The 16,629-nt window shown below is 40.6% G+C and overlaps 1 protein-coding gene, 1 non-coding gene and 2 gene segments (V, D, J or C); 2 read left to right on the top strand and 2 right to left on the bottom strand.

Annotated features, from left to right (window-relative positions):
• Positions 1-1,872: 1,872 nt before the first annotated feature.
• LOC133151553 (exosome complex component RRP45-like) lies at positions 1,873-7,260 on the top strand. Its single transcript, XM_061274690.1, has 12 exons — positions 1,873-2,047; positions 2,623-2,717; positions 3,274-3,393; positions 3,544-3,646; positions 3,716-3,853; positions 4,010-4,092; positions 5,028-5,160; positions 5,259-5,347; positions 5,440-5,586; positions 5,664-5,812; positions 5,913-6,003; positions 6,726-7,260. The coding sequence occupies exons 1-12, from the start codon at positions 1,982-1,984 to the stop codon at positions 6,787-6,789; spliced, it is 1,278 nt and encodes a 425-aa protein (XP_061130674.1). The 5' UTR covers positions 1,873-1,981; the 3' UTR covers positions 6,790-7,260.
• A 778-nt stretch (positions 7,261-8,038) lies between these two features.
• trnaq-cug (transfer RNA glutamine (anticodon CUG)) lies at positions 8,039-8,110 on the bottom strand. Its single transcript has one exon. It is a non-coding gene; the product is annotated as a tRNA-Gln (tRNA).
• Positions 8,111-8,845: 735 nt separating this feature from the next.
• Positions 8,846-9,795, bottom strand: LOC133151550 (Ig kappa-b4 chain C region-like). The segment is given in 2 exon segments: positions 8,846-9,240; positions 9,639-9,795. Coding segments are annotated over 2 exon segments (363 nt in total).
• A 378-nt stretch (positions 9,796-10,173) lies between these two features.
• LOC133151552 (Ig kappa chain V region 3374-like) lies at positions 10,174-12,084 on the top strand. The segment is given in 2 exon segments: positions 10,174-10,327; positions 10,444-12,084. Coding segments are annotated over 2 exon segments (354 nt in total).
• The last annotated feature ends 4,545 nt before the right edge of the window (positions 12,085-16,629 follow it).

Here is a 16,629-nt window from a genome sequence, read left to right on the forward strand (position 1 = left end):
ACGCTCAAAGGGTTCGACTGCAAACAAACGCGCATGCGCATTAGACGGTGGGCTACGAAACGTCTTAGCTCCTTTAATACAACAGCCTATGTAATACTTTCATCATACGGGCCTTTTAATTAGGTTTATCAATGTTTGTCACGTAATTCATGACATATATTTAAAAAGCTCACATTATTATTATTATTATTATCATTAATAATAAATAATAATAAATCATAATTAATAATAATAATAATATGTATTACTAATTTTTGTTGTATTGACGTTACGGAAAAAAAATCTTTGTCATTCCAATTAAAAATGTATATGAAACCTATGTTTACATTCTTCAATGACGAATTAATGTGCTGGACTGGTGATTCACCAGTGGTGAACGATCCTGCACAACCCTGAGTACAGATCGGAGAAAATGGCAGAATCCGTGTTTCCATTACTAATACACGTCAAAAGTTAAAATATAGCAAAAATCTTAAGTGATTACAATGCTACCCTCAGAGTATTACTGCAACAACAACCGTATGGTCACTACTGAAACGTTGTAATCAATACTATTGCCTACTGATGGAGTCACTATAATCAACTTTCTACATTATTCAATAAAAATATCCTTTAAATCGTGATACATTTTGAAAATCGTCATCAGATTCTGTTAAAAAATTTCATTTAGACTGATTCTGATGACAAAAAAAAAAACTCGAGACAGTGGTGAACAAAAATATGAATCGGTTAACAGAATTATTTTTATTCCACTGGAATTCCCGTGAAACATGAATAGAGTAAATGTTTTTCAGAAATAATGTACAAATTTGACACATTTAATACACCCAACTCTGAATTTGAACCAGTTCGGTAGAATGGCTCATATACGGTATATCTTATCAACCTTCTCTTTATTTTGTGAAGGTTTTAGATCTACTCTAAATCTTCAAAGTCACTGACATTATTAGGAAATTGGGGACAAAGGGGTTCAAGATTGCAGTCTTCACAGAGTCTTGCACAGCATTTTGCTGTGTATAAAATGATACTATGGTTTTATCTCCATTATGTTATTTCCGTAATATTGAACCTGTATTTATAAATTGTGCATACTTGTATTTTGCATTTGTAATAGTGATGTGCATTCCAGTTCTTATGGGCACTCGAAAGATTCGTTCAAACAAATCGTTCAATGAATCCCCCCCTAATCCTGAGTGATTCACTCAGTGAGTGATTTGTTCACTCACAGATTCGTTCGTTGGTGAACGGGAAATGCAATTCACGACTCGTTCGTGAACGGGAAGTTACATCATTTTCTTCTTCATTTTGGTTTACGACGAGGTAGCACCGGCTTCAATGGGCATTATTGACACCTACTGGTTGAAGTTATATACGAAAGGAAGAAAAGTTCACTCTCGTTCACTGAAATGATTAGGTATTTTTGAAGAAATCGTTCACTCACGAGCCAACACTCATTTGTAATGTGCTTTGCTTCAATAAAGTATATAGACGGGGTTGGATAAAGGGAGCTATGGTGGATTTTTTTTAATTCAAGATGAAGATTTTATTTAGTCATTTCTATTATTTTGTGTTTTTGTATGGTTTTTTTTTTTTTTTTACATTTTGAGTATATCACGTCGTGTCGTTATCTTATGTCTTTAGTATTTGTATTCACTTTTCTTTTGCCTTGTTTTGTACAGCTGACTTCAGCCAAGTCGGCACTGGATTAATGAGGGTTATTCAAAGTGACATGAAATACGTCCTGAAATTCTTAAACGTAATTGCTTTTCCCTTCCTTTCGGTTCCGATCGGACAAAAAGTGGTGAGCGGAACATATGTTGTAGGTTATAGGACAACAGCGAGCACGAAAAATACACACTCAATTTGGTGTGACGTATATGGATTTCCGGGTTAAAGTTCACCAAAATAACAATGGCGGTTGCATGCCTCTTTTAGTCATGCTCCCGGAGTTTTAGCGTAGCGTATTAACGACTGAAGCAGAATGAAGGAGACACCTTTGTCAAATTGCGAGCGGGATTTCTTGCTTAAAGCCATCCAAGAGAAAAAGGTATATATTGCACTTTCGTTTTGGAAACGCAGTCTGATCTTGGTCGAAAACTTCAAACTTCCAGTTGAATAGTTATTGCTTCTGTTTCTCATTCATACTTTCAGTTCAACTGTTATTGCCGCATTCAAATCATATTGTACTAGTCAAATTCAGTTGTCTTTTGCTTCCATTTCATGGTTGTGGTGGTCTATACAAAGCTGGTTCTGATTCTGATGTGGTAATGTAGATTGTGTGTCTGCCAGTGAATTCTTGTTTGAAATCGGGGCGGGACAAGATAAGCAGAATTGCTTTAACACGCTTCCTTTTTCGACAAGTCATGTAAAACATAAGGTGAAATGAAGCTGTAAAATTGTATTGTACATGTACCTGCTAAAATAAAAACATAAAATCATAAACATTCTACATTGTCTTTGGTTTTGATGATTAAGATAAAAAAATAATAAATATTGCGCAATTAAAACACCCACTGTATTGTCAAAGTCAAAGTCTGCTTTATTGTGAGTATACAGTCAAGTGTTCAACAAGTACTGCAAATATAAATCTAAATATAAGTCGTGTGGTATTTTCTTTTGCAGCGCCTGGATGGACGGCAGACCTATGACTACAGGAAATTAAAGATCATGTTTGGGACTGACTTTGGATGCTGCTTTGTAGAGTTGGGCAAAACAAGGTGAACGAATGGCCTCCCAAAACGTCTAGTCAATAATTTGATTTTGTTTGCTTGCTTCATCAAATATGTTCACTTCCAACGTGTAGTTAAGGGCATGGTTTGAAAATGGGGGCTTTCTCCATTTGTATTAAGAAACAATATTTTCTCCACTGTGCTTGGGATGTCCGTTTATCCCTTTGAGAATATCATCCATTTTAGAGAAAACTATTCCTCATGGCACAGAGGGAGTAGGGGTGCAAAGTAGTGTTAAACCTTATTTTTACGTACTACTGGCATGTTGTGTTTGATGCTTAGAGGACTCTACTCACTTAGAGGACTCTACTCATTTTTTCGAGTTGACGCCATAGAAAAATAATTATTTCTCATAATCAAATTGGTGACTCCCTAACAGGGAAAACAAAAAAAGTTATTGAGGTGTCCAGTGAGCAATGCTGTTCAGTGTTACTGTGAACCTTTTTTCTCTCACAAAACGCTTTCAGGGTTGTGGGTGATGTGATCTTCTAAATTGAATTCATCTTCTCAACTATTGTACGCTGCTTTGCTTGTCATGGCACAGGGTAATGGCCCAGGTATCCTGTGAGCTGGTGGCCCCAAAAGAGAGCCGACCAAATGAGGGAATCATGTTCTTCAATATAGAGCTGTCACCCATGGCTTCACCTGCATTCGAGCAGGGCAGGTAAAGAAAAAACTGCCTTGGTCCTGTTATTGTACTCTGAGTCTTGTTTTTGTACCCAGAACCCTTCTCCATCTCATTTTATCATTTGATTAGTCCAGCGAAGATAAAAAAAAGAAATAAAAAATGCTCCATGATGTTTTTTCTCTGAAGGCAGTCAGAGTTGTCAGTGAAGCTGAATCGACAGCTGGAGAGATGCTTAAGAAACTCCAAGTGCATTGATTTGGAGTCCTTGTGTGTGGTTTCTGGCGAAAAGGTGAACCTCAACAGTTGACAAAGTACTTTCTCTGCGGTGATGGTCACAGTGCTCCATTTGCATGACTAGGTATGGCAAATTCGGGTGGATGTGCACACACTGAACCATGATGGAAACCTGATGGATGCTGCCAGCATCACCGCAATCGCCGCTCTGTGCCACTTCAGGCGGCCTGATGTTGGCATTCAGGGAGATGAAATCACTGTGGTGAGTTAGTAATCGCCATGGAACTTTATATTTACATTTTACCTGCCCTGGCATGTGGACTTTTGTGCTTCCTCTCAAAGTTACCTAAGAGTAACTATCGCGTCAGAATGCCATTGTCTATGTGAATGCTGCAACTGATTGTTTTTGCTCTCTCAGTATAGTCCAAATGAACGAGATCCCATTCCTCTTAGCATCTACCACATGCCCATCAGTGTCAGCTTCGCCTTTTTCCAGCAAGGGTAAGGCTGCATCATATTGGACAGATTTTGGTACGCATTCTTATGAACTTAATTGGTTCCGCGATCGGGTTTGTAAACGTTTATAAGTAAAAACAACGGTCCTCCATAGGAATTGATGTAAAAGCAAATAATGCGTGGCGGACTGTCCCAAAAGTCACACTTTTTGCCCTATTTTTCTATCTAATACGCACAGAAAACCAAAACTCAAGAACTCAAAGGCATTGATATGAAACTTGCAATCATAAAGGAGCATGTCGAATGCATGCATATTCGAGAAGAGAAGAGAAAAGAAAAGAAAAGAGAAGCAACCTAGCTTCCAAAGATGGAAATTGACAATGAAAGATTGCTTTTTTGTTTCATATGTGGAATTAGCGGTGATCTCTGAAGGTATTCGATGTTGACCGCTCTAAACATAATCAGGTTAACAGTTTAACTGCTTCGTCAGTAGTCCATTCCGAATTACAAGGTTTACAAACATTCATTCATTCATCTTTCATACGGCTTTTCCTCACGAAGGTTGTAGGCATGCTGGAGCCTTTTCCAGCTGACTTTGGGCAGTAGGTGGGGGACACCTGTACTGGTCGCCAGCCAATCGGAGGGCACACATAGACAATCAAGAATTCTACGCTCACAATCACACCTATAGACAAATTGGAGTTCAACTTAAAAAAACATTGTTAGACCTTTACGTCAGTGAGATATTAGAACACATTGTTACTCCTTATCGCCGGTCAGATTATAAATAGAGTGGTACATATATTGTTTGTGACCAAGTTTATAACTAAATTTCAATTTGTTCATCAAATCATTTTTCCCCATTAAAATGAAATGTAATTCGCTTGGTCCGCCCCTCAAAGCAAACAATTTCGTTACATATTTTTAATGAAGAAAAAGAAAACACAATGTACTTATTGCCCCTTTTGTTTTCCATACAGGACATATCTGCTCGTAGATCCATGTGAGCGGGAAGAGCGTGTGATGGACGGCTTGCTGATGATTGCAATGAACAAGCACCGGGAAATCTGTTCTATCCAGTCTAGCGGTGGGATCATGTTGCTCAAGGAGCAGGTTAATGGACTCCTCTTGTTGTATTTTTCATTTTTTACCCATTTAAATTGATAGCATGGATCAAAGTTGGAATAGTTCTGACATTTAATTTCTTTAAGGTAATGCGATGCAGTAAAATAGCCAGCGTCAAAGTGTCCGAAATCACAAAACTCATCACGAAAGCCCTGGAGAATGACAAAACAGCCCGGTGTGTTCACACTTGCCTACTCAAGTAGGCACGAAACGGTGGAAGTCCAGCGCTTATTCAGTGCTAACATTTTGATCATTAATATTTTCCAGTAAGGCGGGTGGCAAGTGCGGCTTTGCTGAGTCGATGCCTCAAGAGCGAATCACTGCTTTGAAAATGGAAGAGACGCCAGTAGAGATGACGGATGCGACAGAACAAGCCAATGACATTGATCGGACTGTCGAGGTCCCTCCTCAGATGTATCTGGTGTGAAAATCGAGTGTTTTCTGTTTCTTTCGTTTTTGAATTTATCGTGAAACCTTAACAGCAATACTAGTCAGTCGCCGGTAGTGCCAATCCCGGGCATGGGCCAGGTAGGCCAAGGGCTTCAGAACAACTGGGGAATTGAGGAAGATGACCTGGATGAAGAAGACAGCGATAATAAGGAAACCACAATGGAAGTGGAAGAAAAACGACAAGCGGAGGGTAGGGAAGGTTTATTATCGAATTGAGTGGAATCTAAATTGAATTCTGGTAATGTCAGCAAAACCAATTAAGTGACCTTAGAAATTGCTTTTCATTACAGGAGATGTGGTTGAGCTGTCTGACAGTGACAGTGACAGTGAAGAGGATGAAGTGGTCATACTTCAACCAGAGGCGACGGGAGGAGTTCAAAAGTAAGAGTTTCGACCAGAACTTGCTCGGATTTTTTTCAAACTGTTCGGTGCAGACAGAAAGATGACATGATGCAATTTTTAATCTGCCTTTAGCAGAGGTGATTAATAAGTCAAAACCTGTGAAAAGGTGGTGTAGAGGTTAGAAGATTTGACTTTTTGAAGAGGCCCCTTGATGTTGTGTGTTTTCTTTTTCTTTTTTTTGGGGGGGGATGAGCAGTTTTGTTTGCATCAAACGTACCTTTTGGAATTATGACCCAAAAGTTAGGACACATTTGCAAATCTTAAACCCTACTTCACAGCCCAGAGCTAAGCTAGAAATTGTTGTTATGTGGACTGAACAGCTATTATTTGTCAGAAATTCCTCCGGTACTTAAAATGTTGCCAGCTTCCCTGACCAATTTTGTTGTCTTTTTTTTTATTTTTTTTTAATTTTTTATTAATTTTGGAGCGATGCCCAAATTCTGGTAATATCCCTGTTGTGCTACGTTTTCTCTACCTGATGATGATGATGTTTTTTTAAATTTTCTATGATATATTAAATTATTATTATTAAATTGGTTTATGTGTACCCTTCTATTGTGCTTCAAGGTGTGACAATGTCAAAATGTCAGGCAAAACCTACAAAAACATCTGAAGTTAATTTAAGGCTTGTCAGGGGCATTGCAAATGTGTATGCTGACTGAAATCCACTCTATTCTGTATCCACTTTTTCTCCCTATCAGGAATACAAGTACAAGTTCCCACCTGAAGGGGCCAGCAGCGTCAAAGAAACGGCACAGAAAATGAAAGAAAGCTCTGTTACCAAAACTCCAGTCCTGTTACGATTCCTTCTGACTTGCCTTCAAAACTGAGTACTTCGAGAATATCAGCTTTTACTTTCTGTCTATTTTTCATTTATATGAGTTCTTTCATGGGTGGCACGGTAGAGCACTGGTTATATCGTTGCCGCACAGTTCAGAGGTTGTGGGTTCGATTTCGGCTTCGGTCTTCCTGTGCAGAGTGCATGTTTTCCCTGCGTGGGTTTCCTCCCACATTCCAAAAACATACATGCTAGGCCAATTGAACAGTCTAAATTGCTCGTGAGTGTGAATGGTTGTTTGTGTGTGAGCTCTGCGATTGGCTGGTAACCAGTTCAGGATTTTACCACCCGAAGTCAGCTGGAATAGGCTCCAGCACGTTCACGTGAGGAGAAGGGGTCAATGATCACCGTCTGCAAAAAATATCACTCATATTTTGTGTATTAAATGGTTTGACTGATTGACTGTAGTTTGTTGAGCAGCCACCTGAGATTTTTTTTTATATGTATTTTAAACAATTTCATTGTAAAAGGTACCAAAATATCCAAGGGCGGAATGGAGATTAACACACTGCATTAATTGGTCAACAGTCAGCATCACTTTGTGTTATTAAGGAACGGAAGAGGTGGGTGGAGGTTTTCATTGCAGCACTTGCAGCTAATCAAAAGACGGAGAGAAGCCTCTGGCGGTTGGACTTTATCAGCAGGAGATCTTTGGAGCAGTCCACATGCGTTCTTGGTCATGCTTGGACAGCTGTGGTATTATATGTATTTTATTATTACTACTTACTACCATTGCGTGGTATGCAATTGAATAGATGTTGCGAAAGATGGGCCAATTTTAACATTGTGTTATCATTTACATTTTATGCAACGTCCGAACAGCAGTGGAAATGAGGTGAGTGAAAGAGTTTATCCTAACAATTTTGCATTGCAAAATTCTATTAAACTCGTCCCAGATCGTTGCCAAGTGCATTGGGGCACACTCGTGTTGCATGATTAAAGGACCTGGGTTCCACAAATTTATAAGGAAATGTCTAAAAGGTAAGAAAATCATTAAAGTTCAAGTCAGGGTAAATTGAGTGAACTGGTTGAACTATGTAATTAAGCTTATGTGATCCAAGTCTGACATGTGACAGTAAACAAGACCAACCACTGGAATTAAGAACATCAGAGCATTTAATGACACGTTTGGACGATCGATGTGTTGGACTCGAATCTCTGAAGGCAAAATTGATCAGGTTCCACCGAGATTTGAACTCGGATCGCTGGATTCAGAGTCCAGAGTGCTAACCATTACACCATGGAACCGCTACGAAGGTAGTTGGAATTAGTCTAAATTGTAAATAAAACCAATTAAAGAGCCGTGCATGCGTTCCAAAAATGCTTTCGTTATTCCTCATCCTTAAGAGCAAAATATTGTTTTGAATTAGGCTGGGTTTATATATAGATTTGCAATGCATAATGAAATATTAACGTATTCAGTTCTAATTACAACTATATGCGGTTATTTTTTTTATAGAGTGCAACATGTGCCATGATAAATTCATCATTTTGTTTCATTTTATTTCTCTCTAGACCAGTCGTCCCCAACCACCGGGCCGCGGACCAGTACCAATCCGTCACTTGGTACCGAGCCGCCAAATCGCACAATTAATTCAGGACAATACCCTCGTCCCGGTCACGTGATATGTTTCCCCAGTCGAGCCCGCAAAGCTAGAAAAAATGAGTAAGAATTTATCTTGAAAAATATATTTAAAAAAAAAAAAAGAGGTGATTCTCAGTACTTCTTGTTGGTTACTTCGAGGATTTCTCTTATCGGGTGGTTTTTGGAAGGGATTACTGTATTTATTTATATCAATGTATTATTTATTTATATAAAGGCCGGTCAGCGAAAATATTTCTGACACGTAACCGGTTCGTGGCGCAAAAAAGGTTGGGGACCACTGCTCCAGACTACCTGTCACAATATACATGTGCTTGATGAGACGTTTATTTGTCGTGTTACCAAGTTTGCTCCCAAGCAGCTGCTACAGAGACAGATGGTGATACTCAGACATTTTTATTTCTCAATGCTTCAACGTCGCAAAGACACAGACACGGGTTCGGGCTCTACTCTGAGCATTGTCCTGGGTTCGGCAGTGTTTGCGTGACAGGGTTTTGCCCGGTTAGGCTGGCCTCGCAGCTCACTGACTGGGCCTTGCGCCACTGGTCCGGTGAGAGGCTCAAGGTGCTGGTCCAGCTGTAAAGCCCACCTACATCAGCCTCTTCCAGGGAGCTGTGCGATACCCCCGAGGTAGCGGGGGCGCCATCAACCTTCCAACCCAGGGTCCAAGTTTGGGGGCCCCCTTTGGCCAGGCACACGGCTGTGGCCTGTTCCGTTTGCAGCTGCTCCTTGGAAGGAGGGAAGAGGGTCACGGTGGGCCGATGCACCTCACCCGCTGTCAGGGGGACAGGACAAGAGACAAGCAGTTTTCTCCAATTGCACACACTTTCAATGTCACTTGGTTCGGCTCATGTGAATTTACAAAAACACACTTTATGAAACACTTACCTTCTCAATGGGCAACAAACGACCAAACAGTCCTAATATATGTCATAATAAATAAACATTATTCCATCATTGCATTGTAGTTACAGTCACACTTTGAGAAGTAGCCGTTAACAGCAAATATTGTTTCTCAAATCTGCTTTTTAGCGCTTATTCAAGAAATGGCTGGGTGGTTTGTAAATATTGACAAAAATAATGTTACTCATTTTCCAAAAGCTGGCTAAGGAACTGAAGAATTATCAATTATTTTGATCCAAAATAATAGATGGTCAAGTAAATAGTACTTACCAAGGATGAGTTTGGTTCCTTCTTCAGCGAACATCCACCACAGGGATGCAAAGCGGTGAGCCGTCCGTACAAAAACCCGTCCACTGTCAATGAGCAATGATTTGCTGTAATACCGAGTACAAGTCCAAACAACAGGAAGTGGCGGCCTCGCACTTTCACAAAGGCAGGTGCGCTCGCAGCTTCATTTGCATGCGCCTCTGCCATCTCTAAAACATGATGAATCAGCTCCAAAAATATTTTTGCTCTCCAAGACCACCACAATGACCAACACTGGAAATGTTAATTGTATTTCTTTCAGTAATTCTCTCACATGCTACAAGAGGGCGGCTGCGTAATAATAGTGGAACTTGTCCAACACTAGCAGAGAATCATGGCTCTAAAATTTAGAGTCCAAATTGACAATTTTTGCGCGCTACCCCGATGAAGATGATTGTGAGCAAAACCATGTTCATTTTTGCTAAGTACAGCGCAGCTACTGATGCACTCAGACGTGGAAAAGTCCAAAAAAGGAGGAAGTGATATCTTCTCGCTTTCATAAATGCCAGCTGCGTTCGCAGCCTCATTTGCATGAGCTTCTGCGCTTCTTCAAAAAGTCTGCAGCACTCCTTTTGCGCAAACACCACTCGCACTACGAGTCAGGATGTGGTCTTCCGCACTTGCGCTTGTCCTTTGGGCTCTGCTGATTCCTGGTGAGACTCTTTGAAACTTGGTGTCAGAGCAGAATATTTCATAGGAATGACTAGTTTGACTTGACATTTGGTGTTGCTTCATGGTGGCAGTTGGGTTCTCATTCATCTCATTTCAGGATCTTCTGCCCAGACTTTTCTGAGGCAGACGGACAGACTCATGTCTGTCTCTCTCGGAGGAAGCGTGACCATCAGGGCCACAGGGAGTCAAAACATTGGTTACACTCTCAGTTGGTACCAAGTGAAACCTGGACAGGCTCCCAAACTGCTCATCTACGACGCAACATCAAAATTCTCAGACGCGCCATCTAGATTCAGCGGCACTCGCTCCGGCTCTGACTACACTCTGACCATCAGAGATGTCCAGAGAGATGACCTGGCCGAATACTACTGTTTCGCCTACTACGGTAGTTGGACACGGTGACTCAGAGACATACAAAAACCTCCTTGGACTTTTGAGGGAAGTGAAAGTGGTCTGTAGAAGGTGGCAAGTGAAAAGCAGAAGAGAGAAGAATGCTCAACATAACCGGTCAGAATTCAAGTTTAATTCAAGACTATTCATGTCTATTCCACAATTTATTACAATATAACATGTGAAAAAAGATCCTCATAAAAATACACATCACCACACATTTTCTAGTGATGGGGAGGTGGGGGGGGGCTTTAGATGTCACAACAGTAACATTGTGCCCGAGGGGGATTACAGGTTATTGGATTGGTGCCGAGTGACGTTGGTGGACATCGTTAAGAGAGACAAGTTCAGGACGTAGCTTGATATGGCATCCTGCAGGGATAACTGGGTTTGCGTAGGGGAGTGGCATGGAAATTCTGTTATTGGCCACCACCAGTTGACTGTAAAACTTCAGGCCCCATGGCCAAGGTGTGCATACAATGTCGACTGAACCAAACCACGGAATCATAATGTTTTTACCATGTTTAATTCTTTATTATTATTACTTAATTTGTATTATATAATATTCTCTCACTTCTACTGTAGGGAGTGTTTTAGTGTATTGTTTGCTCTCATTTGGGGTACTAGATTTAGATTTATTGGGCCAGTATGAACCAATTACATCGAGTCCCCATCCATTTTTCATGTTAACTCCCTCCAGTGCATGATCAAGACCATTAAATCTCCAGAGGTCATTTGGATCCTGTGTTCTGATGTAAGAGTTCTATCCGCACGTCATTAGAGGGACAGGGAAAGGGCTTCTCTTCAGTGACACAATGATGCGCAGAGTAAACAAGAAGTTTTGACAATTTCGATGTTGACCTATCAAAGCTACTCAGAAAAACTATAGGTTAACAATTGTAATGTAGCATACATTCCACAAGGTGTCAGGAATATTATGAGAAGAACAGGCTGGGCCTTTTTTTGTGGAGTCTGCATAATGATGTGATTCCGTTGAAGGTGAATATTTATAAGACAGCCCTGTGACAGATGCCTGCCTTCTAGTTTGTCAGCCTCCACGGGGAGAAATATACATGTACTAACTATATATGACAAGTTTATTTTCAAAATGTGCTCTGCATCAAAACTTGCCATTTTGTTTGAACCTACACTGAATGTGATGTAAATTATTACAGCCTTCATGTGGTTACTCTTATCACTGTCATCATGACTCCCGCCCCCACACAGGACACGTGCACATTCCTGTCATACTTAAACCATTCTTTAATCTGAATTGGGCAAATATGTCCAAATTAATAAATCATATTCTATTATTTACACAACATTAATAAATACATTGTCAATCTTTTGTGTGACTTCTAAGGTATGTGACAATCATCCCTGCTCAGAAGCTTTCAAATAGTTGCAAAATCCTTTTGAATCGCAGCACAAAGTGAGGGTGTGTTTTTATATTTACCGAAGGTTAGGGTCTGATTTTTTTTTTTTTCACCAGTCAAGCAACACCTTTGCCAAGTAGGCCCTGCCACTCATTGTTGAGGCCATTTATATCTTCTGTAAGGGATGTGTGTCTATGTGATTGTCTAATACTTCCCAGCACTTCATTTATAGAGTATTTGGACTGATTTCTATTTGGTATTGTTTTCCTTTTCAACGTATGTGTAACTGTTGTTGTTCTTCTTGCAGAGGCTGGGTCGCCCCCAACTTCACCCCCTGCTCATGCATACTCGCACTCACATGCAAACGCGTGGCTCGGTGAGTGGAAAAGTACTAGACGAAGCAGCTCTGGGAGTGTGCATGTACTATCACAAACCAGTGGCAGTCTCCTTGTCTATATACACGTAGAGGAATAACATCAACTGTTGATTAGTCATCTCAAGGGCAACTTCAATTTGACACTGTTACAGTATATTGAAGCTATGCACAGACTGGCAATTGGATACAATGTTTCAGGGGCCAAGAATGAATGATGACTCGGGTTGTTAAACAGCACCGTACCTTGCTCGGGAGCACCTCGACAGTCCCCATACAGCAAACTGGCATTTCTCCAGCCATCTATACAGACAACTTTTGTCAGCAAAGGTCCAATGATAGAGCAGATATTAAAGCATATCATTTGAATCAGTGATAAAAACAGATGCTAACGACACTTTACCAAAAGACAGAAGCGGAGCATTGAGATATCATTTGGCCAAGACAGACAGCAAAGTGTGTCAAGGCAGATTTGCATTAACCGGCAGCAGAAAAAGTAGAGTACACAGTCATAAGTCATCTTGTAGGCCAATGAGAACGGCCTTATGCTAGTCATTCCTAGAATTCTGTATACGATACTCGGAGCCGGTGGAGCTGTGCCAAAGCTCACAGGAAGAGAGTGTTGCATAGACTCATTGCCAAAAAGGACAAGTTAGAACGTTTTTGAAGGGTATACCGTCGTCACATTATCGATAATTATTGTTCTGCTCCAGAATACATTTCTGTCTTTTTGACACTTTGAAAAAAAATTGTTGTTGTCTCTCTCTTATTAGTGGCAATAATTGTACGTGGAGAAATTTAACTTGGATTAGTCATATGACTTTCACACCATAAACTGGAGTGAAGAAATTACTATGTTAAGAAACAGACAATAATGCAGAAACAACACATTTCATCATTAAGTAAGTGTCTAATCAGATTGTTCTGATGTAAGTAAGGATCATAATGTTACTTAACAGAATCATCACCCAGTCTTCATTTTTTAATCATCTTACTCCATAATCAGGGTTTTCTGTATGCAGACAATTGTTTCTTTTCTGTGACCATAGAATGAATTAATGATTGGAAGATTAATATAAATATTGATCTAAAAGGGTTTGAAAGGACTACGTGAGTGTAGAAAGGAAGGCATGAGAGGGGTTGTGTCCTCTCCAAGAAGGTCTTGGCATGACTCAGATGTCAGGTCTCAAATGACTGAATGAGTGGGTGTCAGCTTTTGTCAGATCAACTGCACGATTAGCGAGCATAAATACGAGGTCATCAGCACGGCTTGTCCAAGTGTATCAAATGATAACAATAAAAATGGAAAACTAAAGTTTGAAAATGTGTCATAGGATTTATGAATGAATGAAGCTGAGAAACGAAAATGAATTTTCAGTGCCCCTCGTGGTCATAAAGACCTTCAACCTAAAATGTGCTACGACACACTGTCAACCTAAAGCTATGATGGAGTGCCACGAGTAAGCAATTAGGCAAAGTCATTACAGACGTGAAAAACACTCTCAGCCTTTCAGGTGCTGAGCTCGGCAGTCAACTCATGGGGGCATCTGTTTTACATTAGAGGTGGATGTTACATGATCCATATGTTGCCATACTTTCTGGGATGACATGCAACTTTTTCCACTGAGGTGGGAACATAAGTGGATTTTGACCTATGTATGTCATTGTTTTGTGACCAAACTTAATAACTAATTTTACAGCTGAGCGGTCTCAGACGCCAAGTCATCAACCAGCAGAAGAATAAGGCCAAAAAACCTATAGTTTACAAATGTATTGACAGTGCAACCTTAAAATAAATGATCACATGTGTGTGAATCTGTAGGTGTCGTGTGTCAAACTCATTTTTGCCGTGGGCCGCATTGTAGTGGCCCCTGGGCCTTGAGTTTGACACCTGACACGGTTTCAGTTCTCCGGCTGCCTCAAAAAAAAAAAGAAGAAATTGTGGTGCCCCTCAAAGTCCTGTGGCCTTTGCGTTTGGCTTTATGGCCTACGTATATAGTGTTTGATCCTGCAAGAAAATACAATATTTGAAGACTCTGACTAACTCATAATTTAGCTAGGTTTCGAATAATTTGGTTCTTAGCAGTAAATGTTCTTTTAAAGTCAAATCAAACCTGTACATAGAAAATGTATGTCAATATTATACGTGTTATTTTTACATATTAATACTGTGAAATAGTTCCTTCCCAGGGAAATGATCGTCACAGAGCCCGCCTAATAATACAAGCTAGGCAACGGCGAGCACCAGCAGCAAATGCTGTGAAACTCAATCTTACTTCTCTTTATTCGAGGTGTTTGTTGATTGCATCCACTTGTTATAAATAGAATGAAAGTAAAGTAAGAGCTCTCTTTCTCCACTCAAGGGTCCTCCTTGAAGTTGGTGCAAAATAAAACAGCTGTTGAGCTTGTCTTCAGACTTTATTCTTAGCTTTTTTTTTTTTGCACGAGGGATTATATGTCATTTTGCTTTCTTTTACCTCTCTTCTCTGTACATGTGTTATACTGATCTACTTCTGGACAATGTTTTGGATAGCATAGAACAGATAGAAAGCTGAGTTTGACAAGACTAGACTAAAGAGCACAAGGAACAGCCTGCCTTATCAGTCAGGTGCAGCCTGTTCTATTCAAATGATGTGTAGAAGCCACGTGAATTTGCTGATTGTTATCTTACAGCTCCATGTCACTTAAGAAGTGACTTAAGTTCATTACATTTGAATATCGGAATGTATACTCAGTGTCAACAGTTGTAGTGGAACATTAAATTGTTTTTATTGAAATCATTGGGTTGAGTACCTGCCACTTGATGAGTGTACCAAATGTGAAATTAAACAATCAAGCCAAAGCAATGGTTACATTTGACAGTTGTGTCCGTGTAATCTTGACACACAGGGGTGGTCCGGACATCTCCTGCTGTACACGGAGATTCTGAGTCTCCGGAAACCACAAGAAAAATAGTCGCTAGATTTGTTGCCTGCCGCGTTACTTCCCAGAGGGAATGGAAAAGACACTAAATATAGCAATAGTCATTGAGTTAGCAACAGACTTCGAAACCTATACTCAGTATTGACAACCAGAGAATAAGCTCTGTCTTTATTTATTTTTTAAATGAAGTTTGATTTGCACTATGTGTAGTAATTGTTTTATGGGAGGGGAAAAGGGCTTTCAGTCAAGAGGTCAAATAATAAACAGTTGCAAAAATCATTGCTGGTTGAAAAGCAGTGCACCAGAGGGTTTATGGTGTCTTCGATGAACCCACAGTGTATTTAAAATGGGATTAGCGGTTGTTTCACAGACCACAGCTTGTTTTAACAAGTCAAGCATTTAATCTCTACTTCCTTCCATCTAACACGCGCCTTACTTGTGGCTGACACTTGAGCCCAGAAATATTTTGGAGCTCTACAAATATTGTCATTGTCATCGTAAGTAACCATACTGAATGAAAACAACAACCAAGAAAAAGTATGTTCTAACCTCTGCACTGTCTGGCAGTTGATATATATAAAGCCCTTGAGGTCGCTCAAGGGTGAATTCTTGGCCCCCTTTTATTTATTCAGCCCTTTGGAACGCTAACATTGACTCTTATGGTTATGTGGACGAACTTGAGTAGTCCTCAAAAGACAACAATTCATTTGGGCTGTATTATCATTGCCTAAAACAAACAACTAGATGAACCAAAATTTTCTTCAACCAACCCAAGACAATACTGAGATAAGTGATTTGGTGGCGCACTGGGGAGTACGTCCGCCTTACAGTTAGGAGGGTGCGGGTTCAATTCCGCCTCCGGCCCTCCCTGTGTGGAGTTTGCATGTTCTCCCTGGGCCCGCGTGGGTTTTCTCCGGGCACTCCGGTTTCCTCCCACATCCCAAAAACATGCGCCACTCCAAATTGTCCCTCGGTGTGAGTGCGAGTGCGTATGGTTGTTTGTCTCTGTGTGCCCTGCGATTGGCTGGCAACCGGTTCAGGGTTTCTCCCGCCTACTGCCCGCTGACGGCTGGGATAGGCTCCGGCACGCCCGCAGCCCCTGTGGGGACTAAGCGGTACAGAAAATGAGGAAACCGGAGTGCCCGGAGAAAACCCACGCGGGCCTGGGGAGAACATGCAAACTTCACACAGGGAGGTGGAATCGCACCCGCACCCTCCTAGC

Source organism: Syngnathus typhle, linkage group LG3 (assembly GCF_033458585.1).
Source record: "Syngnathus typhle isolate RoL2023-S1 ecotype Sweden linkage group LG3, RoL_Styp_1.0, whole genome shotgun sequence".
Lineage (NCBI taxonomy): Eukaryota > Metazoa > Chordata > Actinopteri > Syngnathiformes > Syngnathidae > Syngnathus > Syngnathus typhle.